Here is a 13736-nt window from a genome sequence, read left to right as displayed (position 1 = left end):
CAGTGTTACATATAATTTTTATTGGTTTACAGGAAAGGAGAGGCGCAATATCTATCACACTTTCTCCGGTAAGTGAGAGTTTAGATGGTACACCATGCTCCTGTCACGTGGCATTCCTTGGCGCGCATTCAAGTGTGAGATTGCAGATGGCAGGAATGCTAAACAACACGCATCTCGCAGAATACGACAGATCTCGTGCCTAAACCTAAAATTCCTTCTAACAATGTCATAGTATTCTTCGTTCTCCAACTTGGCCACTTTAGTTTCCTTAGACCTACATTTTATAATTGGCCCTTTTGAATTCATGATACCCTTTAGAATATCTATGGCTGCCTTTCAGTGTCCTTTATTTTAATCCGTTAACAGTTAAACAATGGCTAAAGATTTGAGAAAGATGCATCAAAAAGGCCATTGATTGGCAATACTAAACCTCAATAGCCATGAGGCCTTCAAAAGAAGGTACAGCAGAATACTGCTTCAGACACACTGGTCAAAGCATGAAAATAAACCTTTTTATTTTTAATCATATAACGTAGAGCTAAGTTTTAAATAACAACAAAGCCAACAGTTCCATCTCGGAAGCTATGAAAATAATACACAAGAAACAACACAGTAAACACAGGGACCAACAGATACTGACCAGAACACGTTGCGAAATTATGGTGGCTTTGAGAAGCCTTCACCTCATATTGGTAAAGAGAAAGGTATTTCAGGTTAAACAAGGTGCTGTAGTTTTATTTTCATAAAAATACTATCACAAAATGAAAGCACACTAGTATAAAACTTTAGTTAATGTCAACTCTTTGGCTCAATGTTACTATGAATTGGTGTGCAACAAACCAATTATTATGTAATACATAACTTTTAGAGGTACGTGAGCATTTAATGTTTCAAATACAAATTGCATATGCTAATTCTATTTGTATTTAAAAATAGACAATATTCAAAATTTTCGACTTCAGCGCACCGAGTGTTTCACCGCAGTGCTTGACCGTGTGGACTGCAGTAAAGCATCCTCAATGCATTACAGGGCAGTTTTGTGAAGAGGGCCTTCCCTACAGTGTGTGCAAACTGAAGCACTTGACAAAACAAGGAAAGAACATTGTTCTCACTTGGGTTTCATGTTCGTCCGGTACTCGAATATGCTTGCGCAGTATGGGACCCTCAAAGCTCTAATCGTACAGAAAGGCTGTCCAAAACAGCGCTGTAAGATTTGTTTCTGGAAACTAACTTCCGTAGCAGTTTTACATTTGTTAAAGAGAACCTTGGTTGGAAAACACTAGCACACCACTGATTAACTGCAAAATTAGAACTTTTTTCCAAATTTACTCTGATCGCACAGGAATAAAAAATAATTTGCACATTTTCCCTACCCATTTCATCTCTAACCGATGTGATCACGAGTTGAAAGTTCTAGAAATGTACTGTCGAACTGATGTCTACCGTAATTCATTTTTTTCTGCATGCTTCCGCACATTGGAATAGGCTTCCCAAGACCAATGATGAATATAAAACATGTACAGTTTCTCTGAAGTCGAAATAGTTCAGCAGTTGTTCGCTAGGCGAGAGGAAGATAACACTTTGGATGTCGTCGCATGGCGAAGACTGATACCTATCAGCAGAGCAGCCCGAAGAGTGACCGGAATTGTGTGGTATATATTCAGGTACCTATTTGTTTTCTTTATATCTGCAAATTTTGTAACCGGGAAAGGTTTTTATTTGTCCATTAACTGTGTTCTGCAGTTAAATGGGAACACACGATCATATCAGCTACAAAATACGCGATCAAGATTTCTCTAAAAAGATGGCAATCGTGCAGCTGTTTCCATGATGTTCGAGATTTTTGTCGCTGCTTTCCGGAGCTCATGTTCGAGAGTTGTCCCTATGACACTGAGCGCGGCCAAGAGTGGTGCGGTGATTCTGGTATTCGCCGTGGTCGGCGTGCTTAACGCCATAGCAAAGGCATTATTCACTCCTTTGATGGCTCGAGTCATGCCAAATCATGTGTCGTATTGGCTTGCGATTCATGTGTCCACGGCATCATCCGCAACTTTCATCGCTCTACCGTGGCCTTATTTTTGCCGTGCAGTTAAAATACCAATTTATTTGCTTTAGCGCGGACATTCAATTTTCGCGCTGCTGTATCCCCACGAGCCGTAAACAGCGAGAACTGAAGCAAAATAATTCCCTTCCAAGCTAGTCCTCCATCAAAAACTGCATTAAATAAAGATGAAGTGAGTGATCAAATTGTTCGCATGCAGTGCGTTGAATTTATAGGTGATGGTTAGGCTGATCTAAAGGTCGGCTTTTTGTGCATGTGATATGATGGAAACTTGCATTTTCAAATTTAACTTTCCACTTCAAGAAATTGTTTAGCTAAACTTCTAGTGTGAGTAACATATTTCTGCTGGTTTTATATTTCAGCCGCGCACCACCGAAGGGCTATTTGAAAGATGTGGATGGAGTGGCGATGCTGTTAATAATTCCAAAGCTTCGAAGAAAATACAGGACAGAAGAAACCACTGTTCTTGAAGCTGTACGTGTACCCCATCTGTACTGAAATAAATGTTTTTGGCTTCCTCTACATTGCGTCTTCTATATTGCTGCACCTGAGAAGCAGCACTCTGAAGTGTGTTTCTTGCTGGTGCCTTTTTTGTGCAGATTTGGGGAGGTCACGGCTGGTTCCACTGCCTGCTGCTGTGCCCAGCAGCAGTTGGGACCTGGGACCAATACCAGCTGGCTCTAGTTGTAGCTAGTTCCAGTTGTAGCTGGTCCCAGTTGGAGCTGGTCCCAGCTACAGTTGGGATTTTTCCAAAAAAACCAGTTGAGTTGGGACCAGCTGATTCCCAACTGGAAATTTTCACCTGGGACTGTTCAAAATACCCTTAGAAATACCAAAGCTGTCCAAAAAGTAGCATTGCCTTCCACAAACAAGCAAAATGGCACAACAGTGACAGACACAACATTACAACATGTGTCACTGTATTTGTTCACCTACACACAAGAAAAGGGCTACAAAGCCCCCGAAACACACCAAATGAAAAAAAAAATGAATAAAAAAATGCTCATTGCTGACATCAATGCTGCACAAGTTAGCGTCTTCTTATGCTCCAGCTAATAACGCTAATAACGCAATTTGCAAATGACCAATACCGACACAATTATGTTGAAATAATTGTACAGTGCATTAAGAAATACTCAACCCAGATGCTACCAGTAAGACAGCTCCTAGGTAGCTCCTTAAAAAAGGAAAAGCTGTAAACCATAAAAACAGAAGAGAGATGCACTGTACATGACTAGTCAGCAAGAAAATGTCTGTTCAAAGGCCAGCTTGTGGAAACAAAGGAATATTGGCCAGTATCAGATTTTCTTGCAATATGCTGTATTACACAAAGACTGGTTGTGAATCAAATGTGAATACAAGCACATACAGTCAGGCCCACTTATAACGAACACTTGCTTATTATGAACAAGGGTGCAGCTCCTGTTAAAATAAGTATTAGGGCTATAGTACTGAATCTCAGGTAAAAAAACAAACGTGGTCCCACCATTCGGTTTTAACGAGCAAGGACACTCAGAGACTGCATTCAAAAGATGCGTGCTTCCAGCCAATGCCGAGACCGAAGAGAGTCTTCCAGGCCACCCCGTCCCCCCAAAGAAAGTGTTGACTCTTGATAAAATAGCCTGCAGGCTAACTGGCACACGTGTGTAGCCCATATGGATAAGTGCTGGAGAGCAGCTTCACGGTGACGTTCGCAGGCGACATTTTGAAAAATTAAATGCCATTTCTGACGAAAGTTTTATGATTTTGGCCGGTATAAAGCAAGTTCACTTACTACGATCTTGAATGCAACGAATGGAAACTGTGGGACCATCCAGTGTGTTATAACAAAGTGGGCCCGACTGTAAAAGTTAATACTCTCTCACCGAATACAGCCATAAAAATAGATGATTGGGTTATTGCTTACACCCCAAAACGAATCAGGCTAAGAGGAATGATGTAGCGAAATGTACTGAATGCCTATTTTGCTTCATTTGTCACAAGGCTTATAAATCCGGCAAGCCTACAAGACACAAAATAAAAGAAAGGGCAATGATGTAAAACATAAAACCATTTTGCATTCAAACAGCCTGGATTTACTCTCTCAGCGAAGCAGTCACTTAGATGGTACAGTACGAAAGGAAACCAAGGACAAAGGGAGAAGAACACACCGACAACCACTACTATCAACTTTCCTAGCTATCCAACTTCCTTTAATGTATTGCTATTGCATGGGGCCATTTTCCGTGCTGTGACAACAGCGCTTGTCTGTGCGGTCATCTATCTTCGTATTTCATCTGTTTTCGTGCTGGGCAATTACCAACTAATCACCTATTATCAACCTGCAAAAGCAAGTCTAAAGGCACGTCAGGAAAAGAAGGAAGTGAAGGAGGAGATCATTGGAAAATGTGACACAAACTGTGTTTTACATTTGCACAAAGACACTATGTGGCTGTGCCTTAAAACTAGAAGAGGAGGAGACACTCTGTCTCTAAAAAGGAGACTGAAGACAGCATGTTAATGATCTACGTCGAGGAACGCTCTACATGGTGGAAATGAAAGAAACACAATCATACAAAACATTTGTACATTATCATTATCATATCATTTGTACATTATTTGTACAGAATTATCACAGAATATTGTAATACTGCATTCGTAGCAGGTAGCACAGACTCTATGCCACACATCTGCCTAAGAACCGGGTAATTATCCAGTTCACTCAAGATAATGCACTTTCACAATGCAATGCTATTATTGCACACATTAGGGCCAATCAACACAGAACAATAACGTAAAAAAACAAAGGTCTTCCAACAGTGCTAGCTGGGTGGCCATGATCTAGAAATACACCCTTACTCATTATATTGACTTCAGAAGCACCGGCAAAAGCAAGCTAAAGGCAGCACAGAAGGCTGCAGTGTTGTCTACAGCAAAACCTCACCATAAAATTACACTCCATGTGGGTCGATTTTTAAAAGTTTAAATTTTAAAAATTTTTAAATGTTGGCCCAAATCCAAGCATAAAGAAACAAGTGCCACCCAGTACACAGGTTTTTCATAAATGACCATAATAAGTTCAGCATCTCTAAAACAGTAGTCCAGAGATAAATCCAGCACTAAGACACAATGTTACGCATAAAAATGAGTGAGGTCCTTCATAGAAAAATTCCCATATTTGTAGAGCTTCCTACAGAGCCCATGTCCTATTCCTTCGTGGTTCGTCTTTGTCTCAGGCGTTCTTTTATTCATGTCTTCCTGAAAGATAAGAGAGCAGACGACAAGAAGTGTTTAAAGGAAAAGCGACTTTTCTCAGCAACTTTTTTTCTGTGTTTTTTGTCAACCTTCAACCTTTGCTTTAACGATAACTGCTGCTGATAAGGCATCATCAGCCAGCCTGCTTGCATGAGTGGAGACGTGTTCATTAACGCAATATCAGCGAGGAAAAAAAAAAGCAAGTGATAATGTGGTTTAAAGCTATCTGTAAGCATGGCGCATAGGTTCAATAGATAGGTCTCATACACAGAAAAATGCTTCAACCCTGAACATACGTTGACTTCCAGTTCACAACGGCCATATTTGAAGAAAGTCGACATGGCTTCGATGAGTGCAACAAAGCTTCAACACTCTTTTTATTTCACGTAATAAGCGTGCATGTCGAAAAACCCAACTCTGAAAATGCTTATCATGCCGTTGAACCTTTTTTTGCATGCTAGAGATACTCATTGAATCACTTCAAACTTATTCGAAGAAAATTACTAGTCATTTTAAGTTGTTCGCTTCGAACTCGCTTGCAACAAAAAAACTACTTGCACAGGCCAGCTTCCTAAATGATTAGATAAAATTACTGCAATGAAACAGTTTAGGGCAGTTTAATCAAGTCCAACCCATAATTTAAAGATTTTTTTCTTAGTTTCCAAGAATTTTCCTTTAGCAACAAACTTGCTCACTCACCCACAAGCGAAATCCGTGTCCTGTAGAGTAATGAGCGAAAACTCCATTGTGTCACGATTTATTTTTGCAATGCTTTTATGGCTGCTGATTTTGCCTGCTGATAGTGGTCCAGCGTGATCACTGACACTTAGCGGGATGTTGTGTTCAACTAAAAACGCCGTGAAATGGCATTCTGTACGAATCACACCAAGGTCGCTATCACTGCATACAAAACTTGTCAGGCTTGGCTGGCTGTCCATGGCTCACACGTATCCTTGGTGCTTTTTCGAAGCGATATGGAGCTTGATGTCGGACTTGCCACGATGTGAAATGTTAACATCACAGGCACACGTGGTGCAAAATCCGAACTTCTCTCCTTTCTTAGATGGCCCGAAGAATGGAAATTCTGGACTTCAAAAATACTTGGAAGTACTGTCGCGGCTTTGAGCCCGCCATTGCACCGCGAAACCGTTACTGCTAAAACACCAGAGTCACACTGCGTCGGATGCGGCCACAGATCAAGCAAAAACAGAGGCCAACACCCAAGTCGTCCAAACACGTGAACAAAGGTTTGCGGAGGCCGCATGGAGGCCTGACCAGCCTGACTACAGATACTATAGCCTGGTGGAGGCGGTATCGAATTTTGGATATGGATTCGTGTCCCCCCCGAGTAGACGACACAAGCCACTACAACATTTGTAGCTCCTGATGATGATATCACAAATATGTGTTGCCCTCTTGTGGCCGCGAAAGGTACCATAATAGTGTTAATAGATGTCCACACTTTTTTTCTCAAAAATAAAACATTTCCCATAAAATTTCACGCAATATATTCATAAAATCGTAAGACTGGTCAAAATTCGTACATTTTAAAGAAAAATTCGGAAGATTTGGCAGGTATGCAATATTGAATGTTGGGACATTTTTCACTGTAGAACAACATTTGTTTTGCATCCTTTATTTTTTTTGGCCAAAAGTTGCAATTTTGCACTTCGTAGCTTTTTGCCCCATGATAATTTGGGCACCCATGGTGGCTAACCGGTGGCTGGGAAGCTCCATACAAACTCCCATAAATGGCGGCACAGCTTTCCCTCTAGGTAAGACTAAGGAACTCCACACTCTCCTGTTCTCCAACTTACCCCTTCTTTAAGCCCTCTCCCCCACCCCTGCATGGAAGATTGGGAGGCCGCCCTGCAGGACCCCTGACCGGAGCTCCAGCAATGGCTGCCTCACCGCGCTGTTACTGCAGTCACGGCCAACAGGACCCTGGACTGAGGGGGTCCTCCTCCTCTTCTCCAATTCCCCCTTTTCCACCTGCTAACCGTAGCAGGTGGTTCTTCGCTCTGCTACCCAAGGCTTAGTCTTTAAATGCAGGATGTGATAGCTTTGAGGGGTCATTTCGGATCTTAACGTTGCCATTCACCAGACTGTCCGAGATGGTATTGCAGATGACTGCGACAGGTATTGCGACAGGGCAGCCTCCTAGACTGCCTGCCCTGTAGCTGCCCACTGATACTGCCGACGCCGCTCAAGCCAGGAATGGGCACTTACATCTGTGCTCTAATAGAAATGGGGAATGCCCATTGCTGCCAAGTGGTTGCTCGTGAAATACCGGAAGCCAACAGCAAAGTCGCAAACAGTTTTTAATTTTGTTATAACCAGGTTTACTGTACTTGGGAGCAGGAGCGGTTACTGACCTGACTGGTGCTGAGCAAGTAGCGTGGCCGTGGCGTGCACGATTTGCGGCCAGAGTGTGCGTCGCAGGTACGTCTCCTCGACACAGGGCTCAATGTTGACGTCAAGAGACAGGTGCAGGTTTAGCATGTAGTCGAGCATCCGTCGCCAGCGCCAGATGAGGTCGGCATCGCGCTTCGAACACCGGAACGTCAGCAGCTGCTGTTCATCAATGACCAGACAGGCTTGGTTCGATGCTGCCGGTGCTTGGGAGCGGGCATCGAAGATGTAGTCCTGGGGAGGAAAGAAAAAGCGTGTAGCCGAGCAGATGTTAGACCACAGTAAGTGACAGAGGCTTTTCAACACCAAATGCCTAGCGCTTCTTCAGAATTAGCAACAGCAAATCAGCTAGTCCAGACTCTCCTTTGAACCCATCGAATTCCAAGGTTATAGCTGACAGGTTCTCCTCAAACTGGGTCCAGCGGAACCGCTGGTTAAAACGACACTTAATTGTGTGCACACTGCCTGCGCAGCAACCTAGGGTATGGAAACGCCATCAAGATGACCAAGCCAAGATGAAAACCAATTAGCTGTGGTTTAGCTTGTGGTTAAACCTGGAGTTACGCGAGAGCTATCTGCATGGCTACACTTAGGTTCCGCTTGAAAGTAAAGACACGGCTTTTGCACATAGTAGTTTATTCTATGGTTTCAGCTTTATTTATGCTATAAGGGGCACTTTTGAACACTGAAGTGCGATTAGGCGAAAACCTCTATCACGCGGTGGTCTAATGCCCTCTACTATGGCACCTCTAACTCTCCGGTTTCACTCCCACCTTTGCGATGATGCGCTACCAGCCAACATATATAAAGCTCTGCTTTAACCGAGCCGTTTGAACGTGCCTCCGTAGCCTAGGGGTAATGTAAATGCAAGGGTTTTGGCAGGCTGATTCTGATATCACAGTTGGCAGCTTCTGCCAAACGTAATGTCAGGAAGCCCTACGTCCAGTTAGTGCTCAGCCTTGTCAGCTGCCAGCTAGCGCCCTCCCAGACTTCTTTTTTCTCTGCTCTTTGGACAGGGACAGACAGACATGGCGAAATGGTGAGACTGTGGTCAATGTAGCTCTCGGTAAAAAAGAAAAAACAAAAACTTTACTTCAGCAGTTGCGCGGGCGTCCTGGAGTGGCGTGCAGTGTTTCGGACACACCTTTCAATTGCGTATCAGTGATGCCAAAAGTGAACTGGCAGATTTGTGCAGCTCTGCGCTAAGGCCAGAGCAACTGTGGGCTAGATACAAAAAAAAGTGCCAAGGCCCAAGGACAGCTTCAGGAAATTCAGAGAAACATACAGCTGGATCCTCTCGAGTTTATATCAGACGTCTTGACGCGATGAAACAGTGAGCACACCACGATGGCCAGGCTTTGAAGCGCCATACGGTCATCCCTGCAGAACTTTCCCAATAATTCCAACAATTCGGACTCCAATAATTCGGATGTGTGTGACATCTTGGACTTAATTCAGAAACTGTCATGTGCCCGACAGGAACGTGTACATTTTTATGACTAACATTTCGGCCTTTGCAGAGTCGAAAAGTTCGATAACTGGTCAACCGAATTAAAAAATTAAACAGACGGCTCAAATGCCAGTCTGTTAGGTGTTAACGAAAGGTTTTCGTAGTGAGTGTAAGCTCTCGGGTGCGAACCCAACCGTGGCGGCCGCGTTTCGGTCGAGGCGAAATGCAAATTCCTCATTGTACTATGCGATGTCAACGCACGTTAAAAATCCGAAGGTGGTCGAAATTACTCCGTAGCCATCCACTACCCGAACCTCTTTCTTTCTTCTTTCCTTCTCACTTTCTCTTGCAAAGCAGTTCAGGTGTCCACAGAAAAACTGTGACAGATACTGCTGCATCCCTTTCCTATATACCAATTTACCTTTACAGTGAGAGCTCAAAATATTTCCCCTCTGGCAACATGACTCGAGGCAAATAATTTGCCAATGACTGCATTTCCTCCCAAGGTATGTAGGACAGAAAGGAATGTGGCCCTCACGAAGTAAACTGAAGAGCCTGCTTTCATAGTTTCTCGTGCTCTGTGCATGCATACGAAATGCTTCGCATACGCCTGTCATAGTTTCACGATTATAAAGTTGTGCGTAAGAAGCGTGCTACCCCTGTGAGCAGCTCAAGAGGGGATCCAACATGAGGGCATCCGCACGTCTACACCTGACCCCAGATAGAGTAAACTCTCACCAATTCGGTCTTCATGAAACCAGAAAATATGCTCTCGTTGTTCCAAGGTTCGAATTACTACATGACCCTAAACAACTTCCAAAACTCATATGCCTTACAATAATTTCATTCCATGGCCTCCTGCAGTATGACTGCCTAAGCATTCCAGATGAGAATTAAGCAAGAACGATATTTTGCGGCGAGTGTTCTGAGGTAGCTGCACCACAGAGAGAGAGAGAGAGAGAGAATTTTAATGATAGCAGCAGATGCCTGCCTGGTGCTGAGCCTAGCATGCTACTCCTGACAAGAGTGAAAAAGAAGAGAAGGGAAAGGAAAAAATTAATGAAAGAAATTGGTGACACACGCTTTCACACACACACATAACACACAGACAAGTTTCAAGGGGTCCCTATAAACCCTGTGTCCTTGAGGAAAGTTAAGGCTTTTGTAGATCGCGCAGCCAAAGACCCATCGCACCAAGGACCGAGGACGTGCTCAAGGCACACGGCTGTGTCTTTAAGTAACCCTAAATTAAGGCTTTAAGACTCACAGGCGACAGTGTGCAGCTTATTTATGTGAATGACGAGCTGTTCCTGAACTCTTGAAGACATCAGCAATTGCAGTGCAGGGCGACAATCATTGAAGATAACCCATGCTGAAGAGGGTTGTTGCACAACATACGTAACAACTTCTCACAGAGCAGTCAACTCGGTAGCCACAGCTGAAGTGCAGCGACTGAGTGTGGTCAAGATTGTGACATCCATAAATGGTACCCAGACACCGATGGATGAGGAGACAAACGTAACAGAGCCATCAGTATAGATGTGGCAGTGTGGACTGTAGTATGCAGATATGTGCTCAAGGGGAAAGTACTGTATAAATGCATGTAAGGGCTGCACCTGTGTATGGGCCACACCCCCTATTTCCTGAAGCGAACATTAAAAGAAAAATATCCGTGTAAGGGCCGCACATAAACTTTCCACAACCCACGCAGGAATAGCCTTTAAAATGCATGCACACAAGAGCTTCCAGATGCCGCCAACAGATGGCGCCCGAATAGCAGGCCATCATCATTATCATATTTTTGCCCTGCCACGAGCTTCCGCAATCCATTTTGGCATCAGAATCACCAGTCCCGGCCTCCCGGCTTTGTTTTGCTAAGGTTAAACGCAAGAAAGTAGTAGTAGCATGGCTGGCTTGGTCGCACGCCATTTTTTGTGAATTGCTATCGAGTGTTGCCATTCTAGCACAATGGGCAAGCATATTAACAGCTATATGGCAGGCTTTAAAACTGAAATAGTAGAGTTTACCCTCAAACACGGCAAGTGAACGGCGTGCAGAAAATTTGACGGGTACGAGAAGTGTCAAACAATGGCTACACGTTGACAACGGACATGCTGCGCATGAAAACACAAGCCTTGGCCCGTGTGAGAAGCATACCGTGCGAGGACTTCAAAGCTAGTGTTGGCTGGTTACGACGATTTCTAAAGAGGAGGGGCCTATCCTTTAGGGAAGAGCCACACTGTGCCAGCAGCTGGCCCCCACGACTACACCGACAAGGTGCTTAGCTTTCAAAATGTGTGTCATCGGTCTGCGTCATGAGCACAACTATATATTGTCTCAGATAGCCAATGCCGACCTGATCGCTGTGTGGTTCGACTGCCCTGAGAACTGCACAGTTGAAATGAAAGAGAAGAAGAGTGCTTCCATGTGGGCAACCAGTGCAGAGCGCCAATGGTGCACCGTTATGCTGTGCGTCAACGCGGACGGGCAGAGGCTGTCTCCCTATGTCATCTTCAGAAGAAAAAGGATTCCTAACAACGTTTTCCCCAAGAGAGTTGTAGTTCAAGCCCAGGAAAAGGGCCGGATAGACGCTGAGCTTGTGCTCGATTCTGAGCAAAAAGAGTTTGGCAGAATAGCCCAGGCGCCTTGTTGGCTAAATGATTGCTCCTAGTCTTGGACAGCTTCCACGTCACTTGGTGGATAGGGTTAAAGAACACCTGCATGGTATACATACAGACAAGACCGTTATTCCGGGCAGCCTCACCGACATGCTGCAACCATTGGATGTCAGCGTCAATCAGCCTTTTAAGTGCCGTTCCTTGGGTGTGGGCTTTACTTTTGATACCGTCATATATTGAACTCCATTTCAGTCCGTGGTGCGGACTTCGATATATCGAAGTCAGCACCACGGACTGGAAAGCATGCCTTTCCAAAGACGATCGCGTCACCCTCGGCCGTTTGCCGCGTGACGTTTTCAAGCCATGCGCGAAAGGAATGAGAGGGGACAGTTCGGTGACGGCTGATCTAGGGCAGCTTCGCGCCCATTCCCCAAAGGCACGCGCATCTCCGGTTATCGTTTGTCGCGCGCCACCACATGACGTTTGCAAGCCATGTGCGTGAATGAACCAGAGAAAACAGGTGGGACGAGAGGGGAAAAACGCGATAGAGTGAAGCGCGAGGGTGTGCCCATTCTTTTGCAGCGCTATCTCTCTCCTTCCTCTCTCCCGGCCTTCGTTCGCAGTAGCACGCGCTACGCATGCACCAAGCCAGCTCAGCCCGTATTCAGACAGAACGTCGGGCACTTTCTCCAGCGTGTGTTGCGAACCCTCTGCGCGCGAGTGGCAGATCTCTCTCTCTCTTTTTTTTATTTTTTTGCGAGTGTCGTCACGCGCGGCGTAGCGTAAGTAATGGCGGCTGTGGACGTTAGGAAGCGGCAGTTTTTTTTTTGCAGGAGTCGTTTATTCTTGCATGTATGAATCGACAAAAGCACGTGGTCTGTTCTGATCATGACACCGGCTTTTAGCATTTTTCGCTTCAAACAGCATTTGCAGCTATAAAGCTTTCCAATGATTTCGTGGCAGTGGACTACGCCCGCCCCAAGCGCGGCGTGATAAATCGAACCAGGCTTGTGCAATCAAGCCTCCATGGGCACTCTGCCAAGTTCACTCCCCACCATCGCAGGAGCTATCAAAAGATAAACACGCCGCGAGGACGTTATAGCTGTGCAGCACCTTGGCACGCTGCCAAGAAATGAGCTGTGGATGAGACGACCGAAACAGAGTGGCGCGCGTCATCGACATGCAAGCGAAAATGCTCGGGATTTCTGCCGCGGCGACACAGAAACCTTGTTTTGAGCTGCCGCAGTTGGAGTTGGCTCAAGCGGCGAGAGGGACGCAGTTCCAAACTAGTTGGAAATTTTTCGCTCTGTCGCTGCTGCTCCTCGCTGAGGTCGCTCAATCGCTTGCATGTAAGTGAGCTAGCCTTAACGCTTTTTTCCAAATTCTCGGGTGCAACAGTGGACTGTGGGTACATTGTGCAAGTGGGTTGATTATGCGACAAATACAGTATCGTTTTTTCGCATTGTAAGTGCCTTCACAAGCCAATTTCTGTATACCCCATTATCGATATATCAAAACTATTTTGCGATCCCCTTCGAGTTCGATATATCCGGGTTCGACTGTAGTCATCCTAATTTGGCATGAAGCAAACCTCCAGGGTGGGAAAGATGACGGGACTGCGCGTTGGTACTGCGCAGCTGTACCACAGTCGGTGCAGTGAAGCATCCTGAAAATGTGACAGTTAGGTGTGTACTTGAAGGTCGGAGGACACACGTGGATGTGGCAAAGCAATGCACATAGATATTAGTATGGCACAATGCAATGCCAAAATAAAGCTACTAAAAGACAAGTGGCATGAAAAGTAGCGCCCGAAACTATACGGCTGGTCTATGTGTGTAACCGATGGCAACAGCCAAGACCGTGCACCTAGTTTGAATTATCAGAGTCTCCACATTATCGGGGGTCAAACTAACGTGATTTCACTGTGTTGACCATGAAAAGAATCACAAAATAGGTCTAT

The 13736-nt window shown here is 44.9% G+C and overlaps 1 protein-coding gene across 1 annotated transcript in view; it reads right to left on the bottom strand.

Annotated features, from left to right (window-relative positions):
- Positions 1 to 492: 492 nt before the first annotated feature.
- Positions 493 to 13736, bottom strand: part of LOC146178970 (ATP-dependent RNA helicase DHX30-like) — a 73688-nt gene continuing 60444 nt past the window's right edge. The window contains exons 18-19 of the mRNA XM_084578676.1: positions 7672 to 7942; positions 493 to 5299 (exon numbers count right to left, since the gene is read on the bottom strand). Of these exons, the coding sequence (XP_084434802.1) occupies positions 5286 to 5299; positions 7672 to 7942 (285 nt within the window). The 3' untranslated portion in view covers positions 493 to 5285. The remainder of the gene's footprint in view (positions 5300 to 7671; positions 7943 to 13736) is intronic.

The sequence above is a fragment of the Amblyomma maculatum genome, chromosome 9 (assembly GCF_055883805.1).
Source record: "Amblyomma maculatum isolate TAMU_Amacu chromosome 9, ASM5588380v1, whole genome shotgun sequence".
NCBI classification, from domain to species: Eukaryota; Metazoa; Arthropoda; class Arachnida; order Ixodida; family Ixodidae; genus Amblyomma; species Amblyomma maculatum.
This window is presented reverse-complemented; position numbering and strand designations above follow the sequence as displayed.